We start from the raw sequence: 14,137 nt of genomic DNA on the forward strand, positions 1-14,137 counted from the left end.
TGACTTAATTCCTCTTACCTTAACAGTATTTAATCAGCAGTTACTTGAATTTAAAAACATATTTTAATTTTTAAATTTTATACACACAACCATTATAAACCTATACTCCAATAACGCTATGATTACGAATGTAGGGAGTAAAATAAATCACTGTACAATGAAGTTTTATGCAACATTATTTATTAATGTAAAAAAATACACACTTTAACTCATGTGTTTCCAAATCTTGTAAAAATACATAAGTGAATATTATTTGCAAACACAAATATTCCCTAACTAAACTTATTCATAGGTAATTTGTGAATAAAAATAACCTAAATCGTATCATAAGAAATCACAGTTATTGTCTCTAAAAATAGATCAAAACAAAGATTTCAGTGCATAGGAGGTTTTGGGAATCTGTGCATCACTCATTACTGGTCTGATTCGTACGGAAGTAAATAAAACTACGTCTAATAAAACATATTTTCACCTACAAAGATCCTCTCAATATGGTAAATACAGATAACAAATGGTAATTGGTTAAGAGTAACACTTACCATATGTTATTTAACTTTGCCATCTTGTACATGTTTGAGTGTTAATAGATAAATTTGTATTTACTTTGGTTACCTCCCGCTATCTCCGCGTCCCGCCATCTCCGTGTACCGATATCTCCGAATTTCAGAGTGACCCCTACAATCCTTGGTTACTTCCTGCGATAAGACTTTCCGTTCAAACCTAACCTAACCTAACTTAACTTAACTTAACTTAACTTAACTTAACCTAACCTAACCTAACCTGACCTAACCTAACCTAACCCACGGGTTAAATTTTCATCAAATCTTCCTTCCACGGGGCTTCGCAGCCGTGGATGCAATGACAGCTAACAACGCAGGCAGTGACTGGATTTAATAAGGGTCACTCAAGAATTCGGAGATGGCGGGACAGATTTGGGTTCGGAGATAGCGGAACGCGGAGATAGTGGGAGCACACGTTTACTTTTTGTTAATTTAATTACATATATTATGCTTTAGGAAGCTATTTGGATGAAAGTTCGTTATCAATATCAGAACTCTAACAAGTAACATTAATTAAATACTGACTAGTGTATAGTTAACAGATTAAAAAAGCTAATGTGACATTAACCATTGTACGTAATTCTATTTAATCATAATCTAGGTACGAACAAGCCATGGACATATAAGGGGCCACCCTCGCCTTCAACTCACGTTCAATCATAGGCTTCAACTCCGGGGTGAACTTGTTCACCACCATGTTGGCCAGCTTGTTGACGAACTTCTCATTGACCAAATCGATCCCGGTGATGGCCAGGTCGATACCCTCAAACTCCGTCACCTCCAGGACATCCACGGACGCAGCACAGTCATCGTCTAAGGTCAAGGTCACCTGGGCAGTCAGCAAGTTGCTGGCGACTGACGCTCTGAACCCTCCGCTGATTGACAGTATTCTGACTGACGCGTCGAAGTTGCTGTAGGCCACCTCCAGCTGGTCCAACGTCACTTGCACAAACACCGTGAGAGTGTCCGAGGTTGTTGAGACGGTCAAGTTTACGAACCTCAATGTGGAAAAGTTCCCGATGGATCCTCCAGTAGCTTTGATTTTCCCATTGAGTAAACTTCCTCCAAAAGTCTCCGTGAAGTCGTCGACATCTATGTAGCTTCCTTCTTTCTCCAGAAGTTCTGACGCGACTCCTCTTACGAGGTCTCCGACGACGTCGTTCCAATAAGAGTCGTCTTGAGTGTCCCTCTTGATTCTGAAACAGAAGCCGCTGGTGAAGACTGTGAGGAGGATAAACAAAAACGCGTTCATTCTGAACCAACTCACTGAAGACACAATGTCTTATCTTTTACACTCCGCTTATTTATAAGACGAGGATTTTTGTGCAAATATGATTGAAATACGGTTCTTGTTTTCGCACTGTTTTCTAGAATGTGGAAAATTTCTGTGAATCACAGATTTGCGTCACTTATCTCAGGTAATGTTAAGTCGAGTGAGTAATAGAATACATTTTGGTAAGGGGAAAATAGGATTATAGTGATTTACTAACATAGAAATATGACCTTGCTTAGTAAAAATGTTTAATTTACTCTAAAAAATTAATGGAATTGTCTTGCAAAATTAGTTATCAATTACGATGACTAAGCCTGCAACCGTAAGTGGAACAGTAAGTATTTAAGAGTATACACAGAAGTGAGAGTGTAGCCTATTATCATAAATATAGGCGTGTCAAACCAGAAGTATAATTTATATTTAGTACGATTTATGGGACAGACATTTTTTAGCATTTCCTTTAGTTATGACAAAACAGTATAACTGGCACATTGCTCATGCAATATTCTATTTTTTTATAGTTTCGTTTTGCATTTATTTAAGCTTTACGCTTATTTTAATTATTTGCGTTCCAAACTTTGAGTTTAAAATAACTAAAAACGAAATAAAGATACATCAGTATTGTTCTAATTAAATTTTCAGTACTTTAATATTAAGCTCTGTATATTTTTCTATTAATGTTAATATTACGAAATATACTTTAAAAATGTAATTTCTGGATAACCTGGATTTTTGTTTTGGATTTTAAGAGAAGGTATAGTTTATTGTGAATTGATATTTACATAGTAGTGTTTAAATATTTATTTATTGAAGTTGGAATCATTACAATTTTACTTCTTCTCTCTCAATCCTTGAACCTCATTGGTCCGTTATCCTTATTGTTATGAGTAAAACTATGCTGTTATGAATGTAAACGATGCTGTTATGTGAAACTTTTCAATTCTAAGAACTTAACTGAAACGGCTACTTTAAAGAATGGTTGTAGGTAAAAACAATTAATTGGTAATTAAAAATCCACTATTTCCATAAAATAACTTACTACAGTATTTTGCCACAAGCACAAATACAATTTAATTTAATTTGAAACACAACTTTAAACCAGGGAAGAGCTGATTATATTATCTATTGCGTAAATATTTGAGCAAAAATAAGTACAATAATAAATGTTATCTACTGAATGGTGGACATGTAAATAGTTACTGTAGTTATACTAGATATTTAGATAGCCTACTACATGCTTTATAAAAAATGAGTTTATTTGATATACTATAGGAAAACCATTATTACCCATTAAAATGTAAGTGTATTAATTTTGGACCAAAGAGGTCAATAAGAATAAACTTCCGGAACTCCAAAAACTGTTTTACATCCATATATTTAGGACATGCCTGTCCGTTAGATAGTTTTTGTATTGCTCATTAATCAAAAAGACACCACTTAATCATAGAATAATAGAGTAAAATGAGTAAACGTAAAGGATTTCAATTCAATATATTTTGAGATATGAAATAAACCTCTTGCCTCACTGTTTTCAGTGAAAATCTAAATGCAATTCGATTAGTATAATTATGGTATAATATTGTTCAGTGTTTCTAAGCTTATGCAAATCAGAACACTTAAGACATTTACAGCTAGACTTAAATCTTTTGCAAAAATTATCTTGTTATTACCCCACAGCTACTGTTATCAACATCCAAATAAAGATGTGATATGATTTCACACGAAAACAACACATTACTTTACTCACAATGTTAGCAGTAGTACTAATTCTATCAGCGGTCTTTGGTTGTTCGGGCCATTCTCTTTCAAAGCGGGAGACATTGATTAACAGCCAAATTGACGAACTCATAGAGGACTTCAGTGCGCTCGTCGAGTCAGGCGGGGTCCAAAAAATTCCTATTGACGACTTTTCCACAACATTCGAGAAGAAAGTTAGATTCGTCAAGCTCAAAGGTAATTTTGAGGCGAGCAATGGATATGTGCAGGATTTGTCGACGATTCAGAGGACAGGGGATGCTACAGTGTCAGCGACCCCTACTACAGTCACTGTGACTCTTCACCTAGGTCTGCAAAACCTCCAGGTACACTACGAGAACTACAAGGCCACCTTTAACAAGATCAGCGTGTCTGGAGATATGACCTTGGATGTGGCGAAGAACTCAGTCTTCGTCCAGATGACTTTCATCTTCGAGGACGAAGAATCTTGCAGTACTGTTCTAGACAATGCTTACATAGAAGAATTGGATGGGATAACAGTGACAGTGTCCAACCTGGGTCCACTTAAGTGGACGTACGAGAAGATAGCGGAATGGGTCATCAGGAAGTTCAAGGATGAAATGACGGGGAAAATTGAAACTAGTGTGAAGGACAGTTTTATGAAACGTCGGAAAAACTCGTTGTGTGAGCTAGTAAGGTACCTTTAGGTTTCTTTAGTAAGTAGTAGTTTTGTGGTGGTATTATTGTTTTTTATAATCTGCCTTTTAATAATAAGATTCCGGTATAAATTTGCGGTAATTTTGTACTACAAATATCGTTTGAGCCTTTATAATCATAAAACTAAAAACCAATTATGTATTTGACTAATTTATAGGGTATTAAGTACGTAGCAAGGTTAATAAGTGCGAGTTCACAATAGGGGATTTTTAGATTTTAAATTAATTTATACCTTTAGACATCCTTTTATTAATTTCGTACAGTTGGTAAGCTTTTAGTTTCAAAAATAAGATTCATTGTGTACCGTAACTTAATTAACCAGTGTCATTCTACGCTTTGTTAATTCAATGTTTTTTTTTTGTTAGTTTAATAACTAAAATAAAATATTTTTGAATGAGCTAATCTGGTTTTAAATTAAGTCTTTTCATCCTTTCATTGGGTTATTTTTTTATATTCCTTTTGATGAGGTCACTGTACATAATCATCGTATTTACAAATAGATAGACACATGTAGATTACTGTACGGTAGTTCAACAAGTTGAAATGGTTTTGTTTATGCTGAAAACCCCATGGAACTAATATAATTAAAAGTTATGGCTAAACATCAGACCACAAAAACAATTTGAAGTGACAAGACTGGTAATTAATTAATTTTAATTAATTATTGTACTACATGAATAATAATGAGTGAGGAGGGTTTTGGAAATATAAACTGCACGTTTTATTGACAATTGCATTTGAATATCATATTAATAATAATGGAGAACTTAATCTTCATATAAAAATGTTTAATAAATTACCAAATCTTTTTTAAGTAGTTTATAAATTGTATGAAAAGTGATGAGACTTTATTGGGCTTTTCTGATCAAATATAGCACAACTTGTGTGCTTGCATTGGATATTTAATAGCCCCAACGAGTGAATTCAGATTAATTATAATTTCGTTTCATTATAAAAATTAATAAGAAATTTATTTCTATAAAGTTTATCTACATTGAATACCCAAATTAATATCCTACCAGAAACAGATTCATCCAAATGTATTGTCCATTTGTTTCGGTTTGTCGAGGATTGTTTTGGTCCTCAATTATAAAAATTGTCTACAAATACGATATTTATTTTAGTATTTTTACTAATTTGTGTTGTGATGTTCTGTTTTCGTAATTCATTTAAATTATGTTCTATTGGATTTCTTAACGGTTCTCTTTGTTAACCAGCTTGATCATGTTTTTTTTTATTTAACCATGGCTGTGGTTTTTGCTTTTTAATTTACCGCAATTAAATTGAGATGTTATTTAATGAAATAGTTTAACCAGATTAAAATACCTAACCAACATTCTCCTATTAGTTTAGGAGATTTTGCCCAAAAGTACCATGAGCACACGCTACTATTCAAGGAAGCTACTATTTAAGGAAGATTAGGTACGAAGTTGGTTACCAAGAAAAACTAGTTCAAAAGTTTATTCTCACTAACCAAAAGTTTGATAGTGTTCTTAAACTATAGTAACATAGTATACATAGTAGGTATAGTAATAATATAGGGGGTTGAAATAGCTTAGGGTCGTATTCGATGAGTAAATAATCCAAACAATAGTTTGCAATTCTATGCAGTTGTTGATTCTGCGGAAGCACGTGGCCAACCTCAGTTCAGACTACATAATAAACCATCTATATACTAAACAAAACTAATTACATCTTTAATGAAGCTTTTCGTGGAATCGTATTATTTCCTCAAAGGTGCCACCAGTGTATTAGCCGAACAAGTGCATTGTTCTAACTTTTACAATAGCAAATAAAATACTCCAAACGCTGCATTGTTTTAGTTGGGATGATTATTATCAGCAAGAAAACTACTTTGGCAATGCACTTAGTTGATTGAAGTTCATTGTTGGTGATGGTGAGTTAATGTTGTTCAAAGGTTTATTGCGGACATTTTCCATCACTAAAGTGAAAAACAAAACACAACGTTTCGGGATCTGGAATCTGATCCCGTCTTCAGGTGAAAAAAAAACTTAACTAACACCCTCGGTAGTGTATTCCAACTTAGGTTGGGCGTTTGTGTATTGTTAGTTGTAATGTGTTAGTTAAGTTTTTTTTTTCACCTGAAGACGGGATCAGATTCCAGATCCCGAAACGTTGTGTTTTGTTTTTTACTTTAGTGATGGAAAATGTTCGCAATAAACCTTTGAACAACACTTAGTTGAGTTAAAACCATAGATGGTCATTATAAAGTACCAATAAAGTAATGTACTTTTTACGTTACTCTTTTCAACACAAACTCAAGTTTGAATACTGAAGAATGATGAACGGAGAATAAACAGGAATCGAAAATGAACTTGTGGCTCATGCAATGAAACATACATTTACTTTATTGCACTGAAATTAAAAATACAATTTCTACTAGCTTTTAAATGAAAGATTGATGAGGAAATGAGAATAAAAGCCAGTTATGTGCCTCTTTATGAATCACGTTCCTCTTTTGAAGTGAAGTTAACTCGCTTGGCTGAATCTTTGAGGCAAGATACACAAGAATACAGAGGTAAACTTGTAATACAAATCAAAAGATATATGTTAGAAGAGACAATTAATTACAAAGAGTTACATCACAAACTAATTACCTTATATATTAAACAACAAAATTTTATATACATAATGCATGTTCAATTTTATAAGGTAAAGCTGGATCAAAAGATAGTTGGATAAATATGAGTTTGAATGACATAAAAAAATGTGGAACTAGATTTTTTATAGTTTTAAGCATACTGTTTCTTTGAGTTCCCTAATTGACACAAAAAACATGCTATAGTTTACATATTTTTCTTCCAGTCCACCGTAGTTTTTGTATTTGGAAAAATCTATAATGACTTAACGAAAATGGTACATTTAAGTTTATAATTAAATTAGCTTAAAAGATTGTACATTATAGTGAAAAATATTATATACACACTTTTTCAAAGTACTAAATGTACCTTACCAATTCACATATACTTGAAGAATTCTTCGGTTTTCTGATGAACCTGTTTGCCAAACTAGTTTGAATTTGCTCGGTCAAGTCGTCTCGGAACATCATTATGACCCACTCCACAATCTTCTCGTACGTCCAACCGAGTACACCAAGGTTTGATACTGACACTGTGAACCCATCCAATTCCTCTATGTAAGCATGGTCAACAACAGAGCTGCAGGATTCTTCATCCTCGAAGGTGAAAGTCATCTGGATGAAGACAGAGTTCTTCGCCACATCCAAGGTCACGTCTCCAGACACGCTGATCTTCTCCAGAGTGGCCTTGTAGTTCTCGTAGTGTACCTGGAGGTTTCGCAGACCTAGGTGAAGAGTCACAGTGACTGTAGTAGGGGTCGCTGACACTGTAGCATCCCCTGTCCTCTGGATCGTTGACAAATCCTGCACGTTTCCATTGCTCACCTCAAAAGTACCTTTGAGCTTGACGAATCCAACCTTCTTCTCGAATGTTTTGAAAAAGTTTCTGATAGGAAGACTTTGGACCCCGCCTGACTCGACGAGCGAATTGAAGTCATCTATTAGTTCATCGACTTGTTTGTTGATCAGTATTTCCCTCTTTGAAATTGAATGGCTTAAACAACCAACTGCAGATAAGACAACCACTAGGGCCAACATACCGAGCGGAAATGCCTTGTTTAGTGCGGAAGGTTATCTTGTCTTTGTTTGAATGTTGATAACAGTAGCTGTTTGTTAATAAACAGGTAAGTTTTGCAAAGTTTCTTAGACTAGTTAATTCTTCTGATTTGCGTAAGGAGGGTAACTCTAAAAATAAGTGACATTTTTTAGTTGCATGATATTAAGTGTTTGCCTTTACCCTAATTAAAACTTCAATATTCGTTATGGAAGTACAGTATCATGAATACCACCATTTGGCAAATGTTCTTTATTGGTTTTAGCAAGGGAATAAGGTTTTTTTTTAATAAAGAGAATAAGTATTGCCTCATCGTAAGACCTTGACCTGGAACCGATTTAATTTTTCGTTTTGAGGTCCCCAGGGCTAACAATGCCCTTCGTTCAAATTCATATAAATATATGTGCCGTTAGCGCGATAATCATTAACAAATATGATCATATTTTGATGAAATTGCTACGTTAATTCAAATGAGTTTGCGAACTAGCATGATCGGCCTATGGGACTGGGTTAATGGGGTTTTGTGGAGTAAAAATTGTTTTTTATTTGAAACTAAAAACATAAGATTTTGCAATTCCTTTTCAAACCATTTTGTAGAGCTTAAAAAGGAAAAAAAAGTTTATTGAAGTTTTGTATGCCTAATGGTCACAGAGAAAACTTAAAAAGAAAATTAAGAAAATTTAAAATGCCCATGTTATTTTTATAGAGAATACACTATTGTTGTCTGTTGTTTATGGATATATTGTAATACAATTTGGATAGTTTTTTTATTTCATACTAAGCTATCAGCATTTCAGTTGAAACCACACCTCAATACTTCCCTGTAGCAGGGGACCTAAGTACTCATTAAAATTAATGCTATTTAAATTAGAAATACATCTGACAATTTTAAGGGAATATGTTAATAGAAATCAGCCAGGTAAATGGGAATTCGCTTAGTCTGTGAGTTTGCTGTGGCGGGGGTATTTTGAGTTACTAAAATATAACTTTGGAATTCATATGATTTTGGAGTCAATTAGCAAAATCATTATAAAAACTTTTCCACTTTTCTATTATTATTTGTATGTCTTACCTGGATAATGAGTAGGCCTATATTAATTCCAGCCTTCTATCCATTGGGGAAGTTGGCTTTACTCTTATATGTTGAGACGTATACGATTTTATATGTGTTATGTGTATAAATAAGCTATGAAACTTATATTGTAAAAATGTATCATCATAGTGGTTGTATAATTGGGTTTCAAATAACAGAAAAAAATCCTTTATTTTGTTAAAATCTAATAATAGATGTGATATAACTATAGAATGTTCTTGGAATGCATGCCATAAAACGTGAGATAATATTTTGGTTTGACTATTACAGTATTTACGATCGATATTACAATCACCTGTAACCCTATTTGAAGACCAGCACAACACAGTAGTAGTAGGACGTTCTACTGTTTGAAGACCAGCACAACACAGTAGTAGTAGGACGTTCTACTGTTTGAAGACCAGCACAACACAGTAGTAGTAGGACGTTCTACTGTTTGAAGACCAGCACAACACAGTAGTAGTAGGACGTTCTACTGTTTGAAGACCAGCACAACACAGTAGTAGTAGGACGTTCTACTGTTTGAAGACCAGCACAACACAGTAGTAGTAGGACGTTCTACTGTTTGAAGACCAGCACAACACAGTAGTAGTAGGACGTTCTACTGTTTGAAGACCAGCACAACACAGTAGTAGTAGGACGTTCTACTGTATATATCTTGTATAATCTGGGTATGAATCACCAATTATGATAAACCCATTTGTTGTGGAAAACTGAATTGCGTTGTAACTATATTACTCAGTAACGCAAAGTCTAAGTAGGAAGCTAGTCAATTAATAATTACTGCTAAAGTAAGGTAAGTATTTAATAGGTATTTAAGCAATATTATGTCAATCTGCAAACATAACACACGAAGCCTTTTATGAAATATGCAAAAGTTCATGTCGTACAATGAATGTTTTAGAAAATCTGCGTGGATTATAAGCAATGGAATTACAGATCTTTATGATACTTAGAATTTAGTAGGGCTGATGTATTTTCTGTATTTGAGAAACACCGGTTAACAATAAACAATTAGACAAACAATTGGACAAAGAACGAGTCAATAAGTTTAATAATAATAATTAATAAATAATGTACAATTAAAATCTATAAATGTATGACTGAAAACTCAACTTAAATTTATATTTGATTGCCATAACAAGCTATTTTTCAGTTTATCCTTCCGTACATTTTTATTTGACAATCTTTTCAACAAATAATTATCGGTACCGAACGCAATGTTTTTAATACATATATTTTTTTAACATTCACGTATACTTACTGCAGCTGTTATTCAGATTATGGTCGGAAGTTCATACACCACAAATCGGGATTTTGCAAAACAATTCCATTGTATTAGCAAAAGGTATAAGTGAGAATTAACACACTTTTACCAAGCAAGGTTTACCTTAGTCGGAATTCCTCGTTAATAAATCCCGATAATCCTCTCTCCCAACCTTACCACCATTTACTCTATTACTCACTCGACCTTACACAACCTGAGATAAGTGACGCGAATCTGTTATTCACAGAAATATTCCACATTCTAGAAAACAGTGCGAAAACAAGAATCGTATTTCACTCATATTTGCACAAAAATCCTCGCCTTATAAATAAGCGGAGAGTAAAAGATAAGACATTGTGTCTTCAGTGAGTTACTTCAGAATGAACGCGTTTTTCTTTATCCTCCTCACGGTCTTCACCAGCGGCTTCTGTTTCAGAATCAAGAGGGACACTCAAGATGACTCTTATTGGAACGACGTCGTCGGAGACCTCGTAAGAGGAGTCGCGTCAGAACTTCTGGAGAAAGAAGGAAGCTACATAGATGTCGACGACTTCACAGAGACTTTCGGAGGAAGTTTACTCAATGGGAAAATCAAAGCTACTGGAGGATCCATCGGGAACTTTTCCACCTTGAGGTTCGTAAACTTGACTGTCTCAACAACCTCGGACACTCTCACGGTGTTTGTGCAAGTGACGCTGGACCAGCTGGAGGTGGCCTACAGCAACTTCGACGCGTCAGTCAGAATACTGTCAGTCAGCGGAGGGTTCAGAGCGTCGGTCGCCAGCAACTTGCTGACTGCCCAGGTGACCTTGACCTTGGACGATGACTGTGCTGCGTCAGTGGATGTCCTGGAGGTGACGGAGTTTGGAGGTATTGACCTGGCCATCACCGGGATCGACTTGGTCAATGAGAAGTTCGTCAACAAGTTGGCCAACATGGTGGTGAACAAGTTCACCCCGGAGTTGAAGCCTATGATTGAACGTGAGTTGAAGGCGAGGGTGGCCCCTTATATGTCCATGGCTTGTTCGTACCTAGATTATGATTAAGTAGGATTACGTACAATGGTTAATGTCTCATTAGCTTTATTAATCTGTTAACTATAAACTAGTCAGTATTTAATTAATGTTAGGGCTTTGTCATTAGTTAGGTAACAAACAGTAAATAGATTATTCAGTAAACATCTAATGTTATCTTCCTTTGGAGTTGACAAAAAAATATTAGATAATATACACGATTTTATAAAGTTTCTAAATTTGTATTCGTTTAAATAACTTCTTGATTAGAATAGTACGTGTGTTTAAATTTACAGGAAGTAAATATAAATATGTCTAGTAGATTTTAAAATGTCTATTTACACCACTAGTAATTACGTAAATGACGTTAGTGTTCTAACAGATTTACCATCTGTTATACGTATTTACAATCTTTTAACAGTATAAGTGTAAATATATGTTTAGAGTGTTATTAAATAAAATACTGACCGCTACTGACAATATATTGGTTTACTTACCACGAATGAGAGATGCAGTATGTCAAGACTCTACTTATTATTAAAAAATTTTTTTATTACTCGTATATTCAAGAACTTATTCCTGTTCTTGCTTACAATGAAATGTTAGATATTTAGTGTTTAGAATATACAAACAAACCATTTTTTATAACAGTTAGGACAAATATGTGATTAGAATATATTTATGTACTTTTACGTGTTATACTAAACTGTGCATTATTTTTACATGAATAAACAATGTTATATAACGCTTTTTTGAAATTGTATTTATTTTAATCCCAACATTCATTACCGTACGATATCAAGTATAAACATTGTGTTAAATACTTTATAAATTCCAATATGTTTTTAAATTTTATATGAAGAATGATAAGAGTTAAGCACACCAAGTTTACATTTGGAGCAATCAGTTTTTAGCTGTTCCCAAACTTTACCAAAGTTAAGTAATGAGAGTATTTGTCTAAATTATTCATTTTAACAGTTTTGCAGTTATTCTGAGCTGTTAATGTTTTGTATCTCAGGCTATAAAATCATTACTGTGTTACAGACGGAAGATAGAATCGTCATCATATAAATAAGTCATTTTAAACCTTGTGAATACTAAGTATATCAGTAGGTAGTAATCATAACGTTATCTCAAACAATTGATTTAGTCATAGAATAATGTACTACTTAATTGTTTTAATCTATGTTACTTTTTAAAATGGATGTTCAGATTCACCAGGTAATACAAGTAGAAAGTATTTAACCAAGGAGATTCAAGATAAGATTTTGATTAATTAATATTCTCAGCCTTTAGCCGAGCACTTGACAATATGAAAATCCCATTATCTTACAATTTAATTTGCTAGTTTTGGTTTTTAATGTATCAGTTTTCAAGCAGTTTCGTCTTCGTATAAAATATTTATTAGGTTTGTCTCTAAATATGTCTTTTTTGGAGAGAAATTTAAAAATATATAACCCAATTAGTATTTAATTAAAATAATAGTATTTGCATAGATAAAACACACATTTGCAGCATCGGAAAAACAGTTTTATACTACTAATATTCAGGAATAAATGTAGAGTTATTATACATCGATGGAATAAATATGATGACATTGATTCGGTGCGTGGTTAAAATTATGAATGATAATTGTTAGTAATTTTAAAAGGTTAACAAATATACTTGTGACAATTTTGAACAGTCCAGCAGCTCATGCCGTGCCAAAATAATAATTTGATGAATCTCAACTTATAACTCATCCTAAGTTGTTATAGTTTTAATAAGTGACTTAACATGTCACTATGGAAAATAATTGACTGATGTGGGATGCATGGCAAAATGTTGTGCTCTTTGAATGTTTAAAAATCAATAAAGAACACATTCAAGATAACCCTGCTATGGTATGTTGTTGATCTAAAGCGTTTCCATTTCAATACCATTCGTCCAAGGAAGATTACCTATAAATTCAGTTTTGTCACATTATCGATGGGCAAACTAGTTTAAATTTGTCTTCCAGATTCATTCCAAACCAGTAAATTACATCCAAAACTATTATTATCGCGAATGCTAACATTTGCAATCCAATAAGTCTCATATGACGTTTAGACTAAACAGTCAATTTTACTCATAACCTTTACAATATTATGTAGATATTACTCAACCTTTTTTCAAGTTTGCTTTGTTTATGTGTCATAAAAGTTAAACCACGATTTAATCATTCTTTATTATCGAGTGAATTTGTATGAGGCCAGGTGATGCTTGTGGAATTACACTTTTTCAAATGTAGAAACACATTAAGTGAACCATTTTTTTATTGTAGTCATAAATTGTTTTCAGTCAAATCATACATTTCAAATCTATTTTAATCTGAATCAGTTACTTTGTGTACATTTTACAATTATATTTTTTTTTAACTGATCTGGGAGTTTTAGTAATTTAACTTCGATTAACTGTAATAACATTTTACCGTAAACAATATAGTATGATGAAATTGCATCATGTGTTTCTGTGCATGAAAATGAGATTATTCAATGTATGACAATTTTTTATACGTTGGTTTACTATGAACAGTAGTTATTGTGATCCTAGTTGTTGCACAATGCGAAACCCTTATCTTTTCTTACAGAGAGTTTCGGTGTTTGCATTCCACCAGACTTAGCTTATCATTGTTGTAGTGTTTACAGGATTATAACATACAGGAAACGTTATAAGATTTCCTGGTGATAAAGTAGCAATACTTAGTAACAATTAGCTACGCTGATCTGCAGCGTTGAAATATATTTTTGTTTGAGTAATACATTACCGGTATCTTGAACTTAATTGGTTCAATCAATATCTCAAATGAAAGCCATTATTTCTAGTA

At 33.4% G+C, this 14,137-nt stretch overlaps 2 protein-coding genes across 2 annotated transcripts; one reads left to right on the forward strand and one right to left on the reverse strand.

Moving 5' to 3' along the window:
- Positions 1-3,579: 3,579 nt before the first annotated feature.
- LOC128995753 (uncharacterized) lies at positions 3,580-4,256 on the forward strand. The gene has a single exon (XM_054420770.1). The coding sequence runs from the start codon at positions 3,582-3,584 to the stop codon at positions 4,254-4,256; it is 675 nt and encodes a 224-aa protein (XP_054276745.1). The 5' UTR covers positions 3,580-3,581.
- A 2,416-nt stretch (positions 4,257-6,672) lies between these two features.
- Positions 6,673-7,903, reverse strand: LOC128995754 (uncharacterized). The gene has a single exon (XM_054420771.1). The coding sequence runs from the start codon at positions 7,901-7,903 to the stop codon at positions 7,226-7,228; it is 678 nt and encodes a 225-aa protein (XP_054276746.1). The 3' UTR covers positions 6,673-7,225.
- Positions 7,904-14,137: the final 6,234 nt, after the last annotated feature.

This window comes from Macrosteles quadrilineatus, unplaced genomic scaffold, assembly GCF_028750875.1.
Source record: "Macrosteles quadrilineatus isolate MER2022 unplaced genomic scaffold, UCM_ALF_1.0 Scaffold_5__1_contigs__length_97177068, whole genome shotgun sequence".
NCBI lineage: Eukaryota > Metazoa > Arthropoda > Insecta > Hemiptera > Cicadellidae > Macrosteles > Macrosteles quadrilineatus.

Coding starts and splice junctions, on each gene's coding strand:
- LOC128995754 (XM_054420771.1), bottom strand. CDS start 7,903: ATGTTGGCCCTAGTGGTTGTCTTATCTGCAGTTGGTTGTTTAAGCCAT.
- LOC128995753 (XM_054420770.1), top strand. CDS start 3,582: ATGTTAGCAGTAGTACTAATTCTATCAGCGGTCTTTGGTTGTTCGGGC.